Genomic DNA, 17056 nt, shown 5'->3' with positions numbered 1-17056 from the left:
AAATGGGAGATACAATACTGCGTGAAGAGTTTGACAGAGCACTGAAAGACCTGAGTCGAAACAAGGCCCCTGGAGTAGACAACATTCCATTGGAACTACTGACGGCCTTGGGAGAGCCAGTCCAGACAAAACTCTACCATCTGGTGAGCAAGATGTATGAAACAGGCGAAATACCATCAGACTTCAAGAAGAATATAATAATTCCAATCCCAAAGAAAGCAGGTGTTGACAGATGTGAAAATTACCGAACAATCAGTTTAATAAGCCACAGCTGCAAAATACTAACACGAATTCTTTACAGACGAATGGAAAAACTAGTAGAAGCCGACCTCAGGGAAGATCAGTTTGGATTCCGTAGAAATACTGGAACATGTGAGGCATTACTGACCTTACGACTTATCTTGGAAGAAAGATTAAGGAAAGGCAAACCTACGTTTCTAGCATTTGTAGACTTAGGGAAATCTTTTAACAATGTTGACTGGAATACTCTCTTTCAAATTCTAAGGGTGGCAGGGGTAAAATACAGGGAGCGAAAGGCTATTTACAATTTGTACAGAAACCAGATGGCAGTTATAAGAGTCGAGGGACATGAAAGGGAAGCAGTGGTTGGGAAGGGAGTAAGACAGGGTTATAGCCTCTCCCCGATGATATTCAATCTGTATATTGAGCAAGCAGTAAAAGAAATAAAAGAAAAATTCGGAGTAGGTATTAAAATCCATGGAGAAGAAATAAAAACGTTGAGGTTCGCCGATGACATTGTAATTCTGTCAGAGACAGCAAAGGACTTGGAAGAGCAGATGAACGGAATGGATGGTGTCTTGAAGGGAGGATATAAGATGAACATCAACAAAAGCAAAACGAGTGTAATGGAATGTAGTCGAATGAAGTAAGGTGATGCTGAGGGAATTAGGTTAGGAAATGAGACACTTAAAGTAGTAAAGGAGTTTTGCTATTTGGGGAGCAAAATAACTGATGTTGGTCGAAGTAGAGAGGATATAAAATGTAGACTGGCAATGGCAAGGAAAGCGTTTCTGAAGAAGAGAAATTTGTTAACATCGAGCATAGATGTAAGTGTCAGGAAGTCATTTCTGAAAGTATTTGTATGGAGTGTAGCCATGTATGGAAGTGAAACATGGATGGTAAATAGTTTGGACAAGAAGAGAATAGAAGCTTTCGAAATGTGGTGCTACAGAAGAATGCTAAAGATTAGATGGGTAGATCACATAACTAATGAGGAAGTATTGAATAGGATTGGGGGGAAAAGAAGTTTGTGGCACAACTTGACCAGAAGAAGGGATCGGTTGGTAGGACATGTTCTGAGGCATCAAGGGATCACCAATTTAGTATTGGAGGGCAGCGTGGAGGGTAAAAATAGTAGGGGGAGACCAAGAGATGAATACACTAAGCAGATTCAGAAGGATGTAGGTTGCAGTAGGTACTGGGAGATGAAGAAGCTTGCACTGGATAGAGTAGCATGGAGAGCTGCATCAAACCAGTCTCAGGACTGAAGACCACAACAACAACATATAGCCACTCATTTGATAAAGATCCATACCTAGAGACAGAAAAGTTGCTCAGGTCACACCAATGCTCAAGAAAGAAAAGAGGAGTAATCTACTAAATAACAGACTCATATCACTAATGTTGATTTGCATTAGGATTTTGGAACATATATTGTGTTTGAATATTATGAATTATCTCAAAGATAATGATTCATTGATAAATAGCCAAGATAGATTCAGAAATATTGACCTTTTAAAACACAGCTAGCTCTTTAGTCACGCAAAGTAATAAGTGCTGCCGACTGGGGCTCTCAAATTGATTCCATATTTGTAGATTTCCAGAAGACTTTTTGAAACAGTTCCTCACAAGTATTTTCTAATCATATTGTGTGCCTATGGTGTATTGTCTCAGTTGTGCAACTGGATGTGTGGTTTCCTGTCAGAAAGGTCACAGTTTATAGTAATTGATGGAAAATCGTCAAGTAAAACAAAAGTGATATCTGACATTCCTCAAGGAAGTGTTATAGACCACCTGCTGTTGCCGATCTACATTAACAATTTAAGAGAGAATCTGAGCAGTCCTCTTAGATGATGCTATCATTTACAGTCTTGCATATCATTTACTGTCTTGTAAAGTGATCAGATGATCAAAACGAACTGCAAAATGATTTAGGCTACCTATCCATATGATGCAAAAAGTGGTAACTGACCTTAAATAATAAAAATTGTTATGTCATCCGCATGAGTAGTAGAAGGCATCTACTAAATTTTGGTTACATGATAATTCACGCAGATCTAAAGGCTGTGAAGTCTATTGAATACTTAGGAATTACATTTACAAATAACTTAAATTGGAATGCTCACATAGATAACGTGGTGGGAAAGCAAACAAAGGACTGTGATTTAATAGTAAAACATTTAGAAGGTTAGGATTACTAAAGAGACTATCTACAACTATACTTGTCTGTCCTCTTTTGGAGTATTCTGCATGGTGTGAGATCCTTACCAGATAGGACTGACAAAGGACATCATTTAAAAGTTCAAAGAAGGGCAGCTCATTTTGTATTATTGGGAAACAGGAAAGTGCATGCCACAGATATCGCATGTGAATTGGGGTGGCAGTCATTAAAGCAAAAGCATTTTGCTGGAGCAGGTTCTTAAAATTTCAATCATCAATTTTCTCCTCCGAATGTGAAAATATTTTGTTAGAGCCCTCTTACATACGGAGAAATGATCATTGTAATAAAATAAGAGAAATCAGAGCTTGTACGGAAATATTGAAGTGTTTGGTTTTCCTCAAATGCTGTAGGGGAGTGGAATGGTAGATAAATAGGTTGAGGGTGGTTCTCTGAACCCTCTGCCAGCAATTAATTGTGAATTACAGACTAGTCATGCAGATATAGATAATGTAGATAGGCTTTCAATATTGTGCACTGATTCTCTAATTTTATACATTGCTCAAATACTTTCGTGGCGCTTTGGAGTGACCCCTTCAAAATAACACTTTACCAGTCTTCTTAATATGTATTTTGGTAACCAGGTTGATAAGAAGTTACAACAATACTCTCTTATTACTCCCCAGTTTTGGGTTTTATTAATGAACAAAATCGCCGCAGTGTTCCATAACAATTACGGGCTGAAGTTTCCTGCTGATGGAACCAATATGATTTTCTGTGTTTCTGAGCATACAGGTTGTGTATGCTGTTTGGAGCCTGTTGTATGCTGAATCAAATGTTTTTATTGTTGTGATCTTCCATCTGAAGATTGGTTTCATGGAGTTGCCCATGCTAGCTTATCCTTTGTGACCCTCTTCACCTCTGGGTAACTACTGCAGCGTACACTAACTTGAACTTGCTTACTGCAGTCAGTTTTTGGTCTCCTACAGTTGTTACCCCCATTATATTCACAGATGACCACATATTGTGGAAACTGCATATTGTAATGTAGGATGCAACAATAAGGTACAGAAAGTTTCTGTTGAAAATTACGAATTATTTAGGAATAAAGGAGATGGCTCACCAAAAGGCAGAAGCACTGTCTCATCGATAGGCACACGAACAAAAGGTATGTAGAATGAGATTTTCACCGTGCAGTGGAGTGTGCACTGATATGAAACTTCCTGGCAGATTAAAACTGTGTGCCGGACCAAGAGTCAAACTTGGGACCTTTGCCTTTCGTGGGCAAGTGCTGAGCTATCCTTGCACGACTCACGACCCGTCCTCACAGCTTTACTTCCACCAGTACCTCGTCTTCTACCTTCCAAACTAAAAGGTATGTTACTTGGCGAGCTTCCAGAATGCACTTTCTTTTTCTAGCTGTAGGGAAAACATGTGCGCGCGCCCACACACACACACACACACACACACACACACACACACACACTCTCTCTCTCACATGCGCATGCATGTCTCCTTATGCTGTGGTCGCTCAACTGCCAGCTCTTTACTGGCCCATGGTGAGTGTTCTGGAGTGAGGTGGGGCTTTAGAGTGGGGTAGGATGGGGTGGGTTGAGGCAATGTGAGAGATGGAGAGAGATGGGAGGGGTTTGGAGGGAAGCATTTAGTGGCTCGTGGGAGAGTGGGGAGCCATCTGTGGGCTAGCTAGGGGTGCAGGTAGAGGGGTCAGGTGCCAGACAGCTGGGCACTCATAGACTAGGGTGTGACGTGAGATAACAGCACACAACTAGCTGATTTGCGAGGGGGGGAGAGAGGGGTGTGTGTGGGGGGGGAGGGGGGGGGGGGGCTGGGAGTTAACTTGGATTTAGGCCAGGAAGCAAAGGATGTGCCGTAAGTATGGCTACAAAAGTTGACTATTCTTAAATAAGATCAGCTGGTGCCAATGTATTGGAAAGTAACTGGCACACAAAGTGCAATTGTGGCTCCTTTTTCTTCAAAAGTTTTAAATAGTCTGCAGAGCAAATTGAATTAGGAGGATCAGGCATTTGTGTGGGTCTAGGAAAGTAAATTGTAGAGCCAGATAAAAGGTGCACAAGACAGGAGGGGTACTACTACTCATCACTGCTGTATCGTGCTACTAGTACATGTCAGTGTGAGTGCACCGAGAGTGGTGTTGCCGTACATGCGTCTTTAAATTGGTCACGGACTGATCATTGCAGGCTGGCTGCTGGAGGCCGTCTCTGGGAGCCAAGCGTGCCGTGCGGTCCCTGCCGTGCCATCTGCTGGTGACTCGCACATATATTAGTGTGGAACAGTGCTGACTGACTCTCTGTGTGATTCTAGTTTGTAATGTGCACATCAGTGTTCTGTGTCTTGTTGAGTCCTTAGAGGCATATTGTTCGGAGGTTATTATTAAAGCCATATTTGTGCGACTTGGATCACACTTCAGTATTTATTTATTTATTTATTTCTTGTTCCATAGATCCAGTTAGTGAGTCAATCACAAGGATATGGAACGTGTCAAATTGTACAGGTTTCAATTTAAACTATACAAGGGCAATTCAATGGCAAATTGTACATAGTTTAAGTAAGACATACTATAAATACAGTAACAGATACAATATCAGCTAGATAACATAACAACCATTTGACAGAAAAAGGAGTTTCAAATAAAGGTTAAAGGCAAGAGCACAAAGTTAAATCAGATATTAGGCCTACAAGAGTAAATACATGTACAGCCAATCTGTTGTTACAAAAAGTGAGCTAATTCCCAAATGCACAATAAAATCAATTGAACTACTTCTAGACACAATAAGTTTAGTGATGGTATACATTTTCTTTCAGGTATTCATCCACAGTATAATAAGATTTCTCTGTCAGGTAATCTTTGAGAACTCGTTTAAATTTTGGCAGTTCTGTATGAACACATTTGATATGTAGTGGTAGAGCATTGAACAGCTTAATGCTGGAGTAGTAAACTCCTTTTTGTACCAGAGTGAGACGTTTCATTTCTAAATGTAGATTGTTTTTGTTTCTGGTGTTATAACCATGGAATTTACTGTTGTCTTGGTAGATGGAATAATTTTTGCACACAAAGGTCAGCAAGGAAAAAATATACTGTGAGGCAGTTGTTAGGATACCTATCTTCCGAAACAAGTGCCTGCAAGAGTGTCTTTGATTAACCCCACACGTTATTCTGATTGCTTTTTTTTTGGATGGTGAAAACTTGTTTTGCAAGTGGTTGGTTCCCCCAGAATATGATAGCATATGACATCAATGAGTGGAAGTAGCCAAAGTAGGCAACCTTAATAGTGTCAACTTCAGCCACTGAAGAAATTACCCGTAGTGAAAATGTTGCCGAGCTAAGTTTTTTACATAGATGAAGAATGTGAACTGACCAATTACATTTACTGTCTATGTAAGCACCCAGGAATTTTGTTTCTTCAACTTTCTGTATTGGTTGATCTCTACATTTTATGTCAATTTCATTGGGATTACTTTGTGATGTATGGAACCTCATATAATGAGTTTTATCTGCATTGAGTGAGAGACCATTTGAGGAGAAACAATTTAAGATGTCATTAAAAACAGTAGTTGTAGTTTTTTCAAGATCATGATCAGTCAAATCGTCAATTAGAATTGTGGTATCATCGGCAAACAGGGTAAATTTGCTGTTTGTCTCAGAACAAAGAGGAAGATCATTAATAAAGATGAGGAAAATCAGTGGGCCCAAAACGGAGCCTTGAGGCACACCACACGTTATCATGCCCCATTCAGACGAGGCAATTTCTCCAGAAGAGCCATTTAGCATTACAGTCTGCTTCTGATCCTGTAGATATGATTGTAGCCACAAGCCAACAGTACCACCTAAACCATAGTATTCTGCCTTTTTCCAAAGAATTTGGTGGTTTACACAGTCAAAGGCTTTCGTAAGATCGCAAAAAATACCCACTGGAGACATTTTTTTGTTAATGGCTTCCAAAACTTGGTTGCTGAAAGAGAATATTGCCTGTTCAGTACAAAGACCGGCACGAAAACCAAACTGATTTTTGCTTAAGATACTATGGAATTTGATATGGTCTACAATCCTCCTGTGCATGAGTTTTTCTAGAATTTTCGAGAATGTAGTTAATAGGGATATTGGGCGATAGTTTGTAACAATGCTTTTATCCCCTTTTTTAAAGAGAGGAATCACTACAGCCAACTTAAGTCTGTCAGGGACAATCCCATCTTGTAGGGATGCATTGTATATGTTGCATAAGGCGGGACTAACAAATTTATAACAGTGTTTCAGTATTTTACTAGAAATATTGTCCACACCAGCAGAATTTTTGTTTTTTAATGATCTAATTACTCTTATGACTTCGCTTACAGTAAATGGAGATAAGGATAACTGTGGGATTCTGTTGCTAATAGCTTTCTGTAGGAGGGACAATGATTCTTCCATAGAACCATTACAGCTTGTCTTCTCTGCTGCTCTCAAAAAGTGGTTATTAAATATTTCTGCAACCAACTCAGGTTTCTTTATGATACTGTCCCCTGTTTTAATCTCTACCTGAGACATGTTCCCTGTTGTCCTGCCAGTTTCCCTCTTTATTACATTCCTTATAGTTTTAATTTTATTTTCTGAGCTTTCAATTTCTGATTTTATGCACATACTTTTAGATTTATTTATAACCTTCTTGAGAATGCTACAGTAAAGTTTGTAGTGTTGTCATTTCTTTGGATCATTACAAGTCCTGAGAGAACTGTATAACATCCTTTTTGTTCTACAAGATGTTGTTATCCCTGTAGTGATCCAAGACTTCTTGGCATTGCCTATATGACTATTTCTAACTACTTTTTTTGGGAAAGATGGACTCAAATACAGACATGAATTCATTTAAAAATGAATTGTACTTTTTGTTTACATCTGTTTCCCTATCAACTCGGCTCCAGTCTATCTCTTTTAGGCTATCACTGAATTTTTTAAGGCCCTGTTCATTTATTATCCTAAAAGATTTCCAAGAATGCTCGGAACTGTTGCACACACTGATGTAATTGAGCCTAAGCAAGTGACCACCATGATCAGAAAGGCCAAGGATTGGATGTACAGTGATCTCATTCCATGTAGACTTATCTATAAATATATTATCTATCAGACTTTTACTGTTAACAGCAACCCTAGTTGGGAAATCTACTATTGTCATCAGATTATAAGACTCCATTAAATGTACTAAATCAGCTTTACTATTGCTCTCATTTAGGAAATCAACATTAAAGTCACCAGTAATTATCAAGTTCTTGGACTTTGAGTACAGTATGGATAATAAAGAATCTAAGTGCTTAAGAAATACATTCAAATTCCCTGAGGGAGATCTATACAGTGCTAACACTACAGCCGTGAAGTCATTTACAGTAATCTCAACACCACATACTTCAATTTGTTGCTCTATACAATGGCTCTTTAAATCTAATGCATTGTAAAATATGTTGTTTTTTACATAAATTACCACTCCACCTTTTTCCATGATGGTTCTTGAGTAATGCGCTGCCTGACACACAGTATTACTTGGTTAGTACATCACCACAAACATATGGACTGGGACTGTACATGCTTTGACAGTTTGCTACGTCTCTCTCTTCTAGGACTGACATGGTAGCTGCCTTGCATTTCTTAATGACTCTGACCTTGTCAACCACAAACCGAATCTTAGTACAGTCATGATTTCCCTGAAGAGATTACATGACAGCAGAGACTTGTAAAATTGTGTTACCCATTTCTCTAGCCAGTGAAGATTCATTCTATACCTTCAGATACAGTGTCATTTAGGAGTAGAACAGCAAGAAATACGTAGCTCCTCTAACAGTAATGACAGTTTATCACCTCCCAACACTACATGTGCCAATGTTTCAGTGCATTTTTGAATATGTTTGTTAACAGATTCATCAACACAACAAAAATTTACGATCTCAGTAGCATCTTATTTTTTAACTCATACTTTACTATTCATCAGAATCTTCATCGCTGCTCTTTGATTCGTCAGAGCTCCCTGCTGTACTTTGTTTTATTTCGTAGTCAGAATTAGTTGAAATACCACCTACCGTATTTACCCAAATCTAAGCCGCACTCAAACCTGAAAAATGAGACTCGAAATAAAGGAAAGAAAAAAAAAAAATTCCCGAATCTAAGCCACACCTGAAATTTGAGACTCGAAGTTCAAGGGGAGAGAAAAGTTTTAGGCCGCACCTCCAAATCAAAACAAAGTCGGTCCATTGTAATATGAGACACAATTTAGGTCGAATGAATGACGATACAGCTACAGTAGTTTGGTTCGAGTCGTAAGCTTAGCAGTTAAGCTTTACCAGGTAGCCTTTGCTATGCGTCAGGCGCTCCATCCGTATTTATACTGGTACCCTTCCTTCTTCATGTGCTTCATCTGGTTTGAATCAATTGCTTATTTTGCTTTGATCTGATAAGTGCCGTTTTCCTTGTTATAGGCGTTTATGTCACTCTAAGCTGAAAATGCATTACTGTACTGTGTCATGCATTGTTTGTCGCATTCTGATAGTGCGTGTTTGCGGCCTGTCGTCACTCGTGGCATGGCTTGCTTTTGTGCACGCTACCGCTGCCTACAATTAAAAAAAAAAAAAAAAAAAAAAAAAAAGAAGAGAGAGAAATCATCTCATTAGCGAAACAATGGCAAGAGACTACTATTTGTTGTTCCTTACACTGCTGCTTTCTTTGATAATGATCAACAAGAACCAAATAATAGACTGCGTATGATAGAACATGTTCTGAACGAGAGTTAGGTGAAAATTTTTCTCCATTTGAAAATCTTTGCGGCCGCTTCTTTAGTACATCAAATTCTGCACAGAAATTAGAGTCATCTTGGATATAAAAATCTAGTCAGTTGCCGTGCTTCATTTCTGACTGTATCACTATTAGGCATAAGAATAATATGAATATAAACATGACAAGATACGTATATTCTTCCGCGTTTGCTGTTGTCTCACTCTAGTTTCGTAGTTTATTAGGCAGACAGGATTTAAATAAGATAGCAGCAAACACGAAAGAATACGTGGCAAAATGTTTATATTCGTATTACTCTTATGATGAAGAGAATACTGCATGTGATTCACATTTCATCAGGTTCCTATTAGCAACCGTCTCTTCTCACAGGTAGGAAAAAATTCAGAACATTGAGTTGGCCATATTGACAAACATCCCAAACAGTCTTGCCGGTCGGATTTTCGTAATACATTGAAGTTCTGCTACATTCGAAGATGAACAATACGGAATTTGTATTTACTTCGTTGGATAATGTATGAAAATTGTCTTCCACCTTTTTTTTTTTAATTTATTTACTGACGCAGAGGTTTTGGCGCCAGTATTTATCTTTGTGCCTACGAAGCATGCCTGTGTAGCGCTACATATATTCGACGGCAGAAATTAGTTGTTTCAGCACCTACTGACATTTTTCAGAACTTCCACTTGCTTTGCACTCGATTCCAAGCCGCATGCGGTTTTTTGGATTACAAAAACCAGAAAAAAAGTGCGGCTTAGATTTGAGTAAATATGGTACATCCTCTCCTTTGGATTCAACTTCTTAAGTATTATATTTCAAGTCAACACCTGCTAATCTGTGAGACCGAAATGATGAGCCATACTACTCTATTTCACTGTACCTGTATGTTTCATTTGTATAACATTTTATTCCATCATAGATGCTGCACTTATAGTTTCATATATGCATTGCAGCAGCAGACACAATAAAAGTAGCAATCAGCAGTGCTTAGTTTGTTGAATGGGTAAAAAATATGCCATTGTCCCAGTTCCACATATCCCCAAAATTTGATTCTGCCAAATTCTGTACTCTCTGAAATCGAATGTTTAATCCAAAGATGAAAGTGAACAAGTTTGATGCAGTATTGCTAATATTGTTTATTACTCATCTTGCTGAATGAAGTGCATACCGTATCCTTTCTGAAAGGTTTGCAGAAGTAATGCACATACCAGTTTTCTAAAAACTTACATTGAGATTGTGCTCTCCTTCCTCTTGTACAAATTAGTAGAGCCCTTTCTGATTACTCCACAATATGCCTCTTGGCAAGGTGGTAACGACAGTATTATGAAAAGGATAGATTGGCACTCACTGTATAGTGTAGATGTGTTGCTGGCAGGGTTGGGGGGGGGGGGGGGGAAAGGAACACCACCTATTATTAAACACGTAAGCTTTTGGTGCAAACCCCCCCCCCCCTTTCCCTCACACACACACACACACACACACACACACACACACACGCACACGCACACACATGCGCGCAAATGCAGATCACACATACATGACCACTGTCTCCGGCTGCTAGGGCCAGACTGGGAGCAACTGTGCATCATGGGAGAAACAACGGTCGGGTGTGTGTGTGTGTGTGTGTGTGTGTGTGTGTGTGTGTGTGTGTGTGTTTTTTTTGTCCACTTTGGAAGAAGACTTTCTGATGGAAAGCTTACGTGTTTAGTAGTCTTTTTGTTGTGCTTGTCTGTGACCTAACATCTCCTGTATACAGTGAATAGCAATGTATCTTTTTTATAATATGGTCATTACTCCAGCCTAGATTTCTATTGTTTGTTTCCTTTTAAGACCTTATAAAGACAGTTACTGACAATTTCTTTTTTCTTATTGGAGAAAAGTGAAACCATATGGGGGCCAGACGTAGATTGTAAATGAATATGGAATAGAGTATTTTTATTCTCCCTGTATGCAGTGTCAATAACGTCACCTCACACACTTCATTTCTGGCAGCACCTCCTTCTCAACACATGACTGTCCCCCACCACCTCACCATAGTCTTCAAGTTATATCCTATAGCACTTCTGGGTGAACAAATAGATGAAGAATGTAGTTTAAAACAGTATAACTAAACTTAAAAGTCAAACTGCCCTTTTATAGAGACTGCCATCATTATTTAAACATACTAAACAACATCAAAACAGTCAAAAGAAATTTTTTTTCAAAAGAGCGGAAAATTGTAGTGAAATTCATGAGAGGATTGTTTTAAATTGTTATATCTTAAATCAATAAGTATGTCAGCATTTCCCAGGATTTTCTGGCTTAATTAAGACTAGGTCATGCCACCACAGTGGTCAGACAGTGGACTTGACTTCCAGAGGGCAACGGACCCGAATCCCATCGGGCCATCAAAATTTGGGTTTTCCTTGATTTCCCTAAATGATTTAAGACAAATGCTGGGATGGTTCCTTTGAAAAAGATGACATTCGGCTGAGGAAGCTAATTTCTGTGGCATGTCTGATGACACAGTGCTGGTGGAAGCACGAGTATTTCAGAGCACACCATTCATTGCACATTGTTAAACATAGGGCTCTGCTGCAGACAACCCCTGTATGTTCCCATGTTGACAACACAGTTGAATTACAATTTCTGTGGCTCAGGAGCATTGAGATTGGGCAGTGAATCAATAGAAATGTGTCATCTGGTTGAATCATTCGAGTTTCGCATTACACCTACTTGACGGTTTTGTGCACATACACTGTCAACAGAGTGAATTGGTGCTTGCAAGGTGCACTTTGCTACAGACTTAGGCCAGTGGGAGCAATATTATGCTATGGAGGACATTCACCTGGTCTTCTATGGGTCCTGTGGTAGTAACTGAAGGCTCCATAACAGCTTTGTTCTGTGTGAACGTTATTGTGCACTGTCCGCACCCTGTCCCTAATGAAGGTGACATGTTTCAACAATATGACTTTCAGTGTCACGAGGCCAGAATCAAATTCACCCCTTCTGAATCTGATGGAATACATCTGTGATGCTATCAGATACCAGTTCTGCACCCAGAAACCACTGATCTCCAATTTATGGGAATTACATGACCTGTGCTTAGACATGCGGTGCTGCATAATGCTGGGAACATACCTCACATAATGCTGGAAACATACCTGAAATTTGTTGAACTTGTCCCACACAAAATCACTGCTGTATTGTGTTCCAACACTGGACAAACACATTATCAAACAGGAGGTCATAGTGTTTTGTCTCATCAGTTTATATATTCAATGCTTGAATGAAAGGTGTGCTCTTTTCCTTTTTTCTGCCATTGCGTGTATGTGTAAAGCGGGATGTTCTACCATTTGGGCTTGTTTATATGATGGCTGTCAGTATTACCACCTGCACAGATACTAAATGCTCCTTTTGTGAAGACCTTTTATCTTGAGAACACTTTCAACTTTGTTTCACAAATGGCAGCACAGTTTCATGTAATTGTTAAAATAATACTTTCAGCAAAAGATGTGTGCGTTGGAGTGGGGAAAAAGATTGGAGATGTATGTAGTTTAATTTTCATAAATTGTTAAGAAGGTTAACAGCTTGGCATGCTAAGATAAATTCAGACATTCTCTAAAAAGAGAGAAAAAGATTAATTTAACAGAATCAGTGAGGTATACAAATATAACAACAGACTTGTAGAACCATTATTTTGTAGGTTAGATTAGATTAGATTCAGCTTTTGTTCCAAGACCCAAAACATGAGACGATTCTCATGGGTGAGTAACATGCCAGAAAGTATAACATAAAAAATATAAAACATTTGAATACCCTGATCATTTGTCAGGAGATTGTCAAACTAGGTGAATACAATACAAACTGGAACAGCTAATATTTTCAGAATTGATACGCTGTCAGACTGAAACATTGTTATGCACTATTAATAAATTTATCAAACAAAAAGTACATAATCTTGACTGTTATGACAAAGTGCTCTCAGAACTGAAATCTAACAGACATTCTTATTTAAGCTGGCCTAACAGCCACTGTTAAGATATTCATCTATTGAGTAGGATGAGTTACCTATCAAAAAGTCTTTCAAACTCTGTTTAAACCATGCTTTATCTGATACCAAGTTTTTAATGGTGTCTTTCTTCCACAGATAAATTGTGTTGTAATGCGAGGTTTTAATGAAGATGAAGTGTGCAGTTTTGTGGAGTTAACAAAAGAGAAAAATGTTGATGTAAGATTTATCGAGTACATGCCTTTCAGCGGCAACAAATGGAATGATGGGAAGATGGTCTCATTTAGTGAAATGGTCCAAATAATTAGAAAGCAGTGGCCTAATTTTGATCCTCTGCCCAATGGGCCCAATGATACCTCAAAGGTACGTGCAGTATTACATATGAACATACATTGAAAATAATTTAATGTTTATGACTTACTACCAATCGCAATAATACTTCACATCTGCTGGTGGTATGAGAGATGGACTGGTTTAGTTACATATTTCTCATCCCATTCAGTAAGTCTGTCCTGGTCTGGGTTTCTCTGCAGCTTTTCTACAACTCTCCCCATTTCCTAAACCTTGACAATCCTTTTCTTTCTTCCCTTTTCCGTCCCCTTATTGTTTCTGCCAGAAGAAGAAGCCACTGGCTCCGAAAGCTTGCACATTTCCATAACTTTAAGGGGAGTTAGAAGCGGAAAACATTCTTTTTCACTTTTTCGGGTTTTTACCTGATTATAAAATTTGCAATTTTCCAAATAAAATGATATGTATATTACTTATAAACTTGCGTGGGAAGTATTTTATTTTATTTTCTAAAATATAATCTACACTAGTTGAAAATGTTAAAATTTTTACACGCATTACTTCAAGACCTAATAAAATCGGTAATTTTTTATATACAGGGTAGTCCATTGATCGTGACCGGGCCATATATCTCACGAAATAAGTGTCAAACGAAAAAACTACAAAGAACGAAATTTGTCTAGCTCGAAGGGGGAAACCAGCTGGCGCAATGGTTGGCCTGCTATAAGGCGCTGCCATAGCTCAAACTGATATCAACTGTGTTTTTTTAAATAGGAACCCCATTTTTTATTGCATATTCATGTAATACGTAAAGAAATGTGAATGTTTTAGTTGGACCACTTTTTTCACTTTGTGATAGATGGCGCTGTAATAGTCACAAACATATGTCTCATAATTTTAGACGAACAGTTGGTAACAGGAAGGTTTTTTAAATTAAAATACCGAATGTAGGTACATTTGAACATTTTATTTTGGTTGTTCCATATGTGATACATGTACCTTTGTGAACTTATCATTTCTGAGAACGCATGCTGTTACGGCGTGATTACCTGTGAATACCACATTAATGCAATAAATGCTCAAAATGATGTCTGTCAACCTCAATGCCTTTGGCAATACGTGTAACGACATTCCTCTCAACAGTGAGTAGTTCGCCTTCCGTAATGTTCGCACATGCATTGACAATGCACTGACGCATGTTGTCAGGCATTGTCGGTGGATCACGATAGCAAATATCCTTCAACTTTCCCCACAGAAAGAAATCCGGGGACGTCGGATCCGGTGAACGTGCGGGCCATGGTATGGTGCTTTGACAACCAATCCACCTGTCATGAAATATGCTATTCAATACTGCTTCAACCGCACGCAAACTATTTGCCGGACATCCATCATGTTGGAAGTACATCGCCATTCTGTCATGCAGTGAAACATCTAGTAGTAACATTGGTAGAACATTATGCAGGAAATCAGCATACATTGCACCATTTAGATTGCCATCGATAAAATGGGGGCCAATTATCCTTCCTCCCTTAATGCCACACCATACATTAACCTGCCTATGTCGCTGCTGTTCCACTTGTTGCTGCCATCATAGATTTTCCGTTGCCCAATAGTGCATATTATGGCGGTTTAGGTTACCGCTGTTGGTGAATGATGCCTCATCGCTAAATAGAATGCATGCAAAAAATCTTTCATCGTCCTGTAATTTCTCTTGTGCCCAGTGGCAGAACTGTACATGACGTTTAAATTCATCGCCATGCAATTCCTGGTGCATAGAAATATGGTACGGGTGCAATCGATGTTGATGTAGCATTCTAAACACCGACGTTTTTGAGATTCCCAATTCTCACGCTTTTTGTCTGCTACTGATGTGTGGATTAGCTGCCCCAGCAGCTAAAACAACTACTAGGGCATCATCATTTGTTGCAGGTCGTGGTTGATGTTTCACATGTGGCTGGACACTTCCTGTTTCCTTAAATAATGTAACTATCCGGCGAATGGTCTGGACACTTCAATGATATCGTCCAGGATACCAAGCAGCATACATAGCACACGCCCCTTGGGCATTTTGATCACAATAGCCATACATCAACACGATATCGACCTTTTCCGCAATTGGTAAACGGTCCATTTTAACACAGGTAATGTATCACGAAGCAAATACCGTCCACACTGGCGGAATGTTATGTGATACCACATAATTATATGTTTGTGACTATTACAGCAGCTGGCTGGAGTGGCCGAGCAGTGCTAGGCGCTACAGTCTGGAAACGCGCGACCGCTACGGTCGCAGGTTCGATCCTGCCTCGGGAATGGATGTGTGTGATGTCCTTAGGTTAGTTAGATTTAAGTAGTTCTAAGTTCTAGGGGACTGATGACCTCAGAAGTTAAGTCCCATAGTGCTCAGAGCCATTTGAACCATTTTTGACTATTACAGCCCCATCTATCACAAAGCGAAAAAAGTGGTCCAGCTAAAACATTCATATTTCTTTATGTACTACATGAATATGTAATAAAAAATGGGGGTTCCTATTTTAAAAAAATGCAGTTGATATGAGTTTGACCCATGGCAGTGCCATCTACCAGGCCAACCATAGCGCCATCTGGTTTCTCCCTTCAAGCTAGACGAATTTCGTTCTTTGTAGTTTTTTCATTTGATGCTTATTATGTGAGATATTTGGCCCGGTCACTATCAATGGACCACCCTGTAGAAAGCTGTGGATTGCTGTGTTATAAAGGTTAAATTATGTGTTTGTATTGGTAGCACTGTCAAAAATAGTATCGTATCTTTTCATAGTATAAACATGCTTTGCATATCGAAGTGCTAACATTTTTCTGAGGAATAGTGACGAATAGACTGGTAAATCTCTCAAAAAGTATGACTCCAAAATGAAGTGTTTTTAAGAAATGTGGGTTTCATGGTAATAAATTTTTGAATAAAGAGAAACATTGTGTTCAGCATGTGGTGTGTGAAGTTACAGACAATGAAATACTCGCAAACTCATGAGTATCTAGAGAAACACCCATTAGTGCTTCGAAGATTAAAATAAAACATAGTGATAACACAGTTATCTCAAAACAAAACTCATGTAAATGGTAGGTTAGGTTATATTCTGATACATCTACACATCGTAACAGGGGTGTTATGTGAATGTGTGTGCTGTATGTATGTGGAGGGCCAGTTAGTTTACATGAAGACATTGAGGTATCAAATGGACTAGCCAGGAAACTTATCATTAATTCTGCCAGTTGTAAATATACTCATTCATTTTGGAGTTCTGATAAGTGTAAAGATAATTATTTTGAAATAAATGTTAGGTGGTTTTATGGATTGAGAGCTATTGGCAAAGGACACACTGCAGCAGAAACAATGTGTGTCGTCATGTATATGCCACGCCCACTTTGTAAAATGGACAAGTATGCAGGATTTATTGGAGCTGCTGTGAAATCCACTGCATGTGAGTCAATTAAGGGTGCTGCAAATGAAGCTGCTGAAATAAACAATGGTATGATTGACATATCAGTAGCTTTTGGGGCACTTGGTAGAAGCGCAGCTGAAGTTCTAAGAATTCTGTTGCTACAGTGACCAGT

At 38.9% G+C, this 17056-nt stretch overlaps 1 protein-coding gene across 1 annotated transcript in view; it reads left to right on the top strand.

The window, feature by feature from the left end:
• LOC124622207 (molybdenum cofactor biosynthesis protein 1-like) overlaps positions 1–17056 on the top strand; it is a 64412-nt gene that overhangs the window by 14935 nt on the left and 32421 nt on the right. The window contains exon 4 of the mRNA XM_047147855.1: positions 13316–13540. Coding sequence (XP_047003811.1) covers positions 13316–13540 — 225 coding nt within the window. The remainder of the gene's footprint in view (positions 1–13315; positions 13541–17056) is intronic.

This window comes from Schistocerca americana, chromosome 7 (genome assembly GCF_021461395.2).
Source record: "Schistocerca americana isolate TAMUIC-IGC-003095 chromosome 7, iqSchAmer2.1, whole genome shotgun sequence".
In the NCBI taxonomy this organism is placed as follows: Eukaryota; Metazoa; Arthropoda; class Insecta; order Orthoptera; family Acrididae; genus Schistocerca; species Schistocerca americana.
Note: the sequence above shows the minus strand (reverse complement) of the source record. Positions and strands in the feature narration are given on the sequence as shown.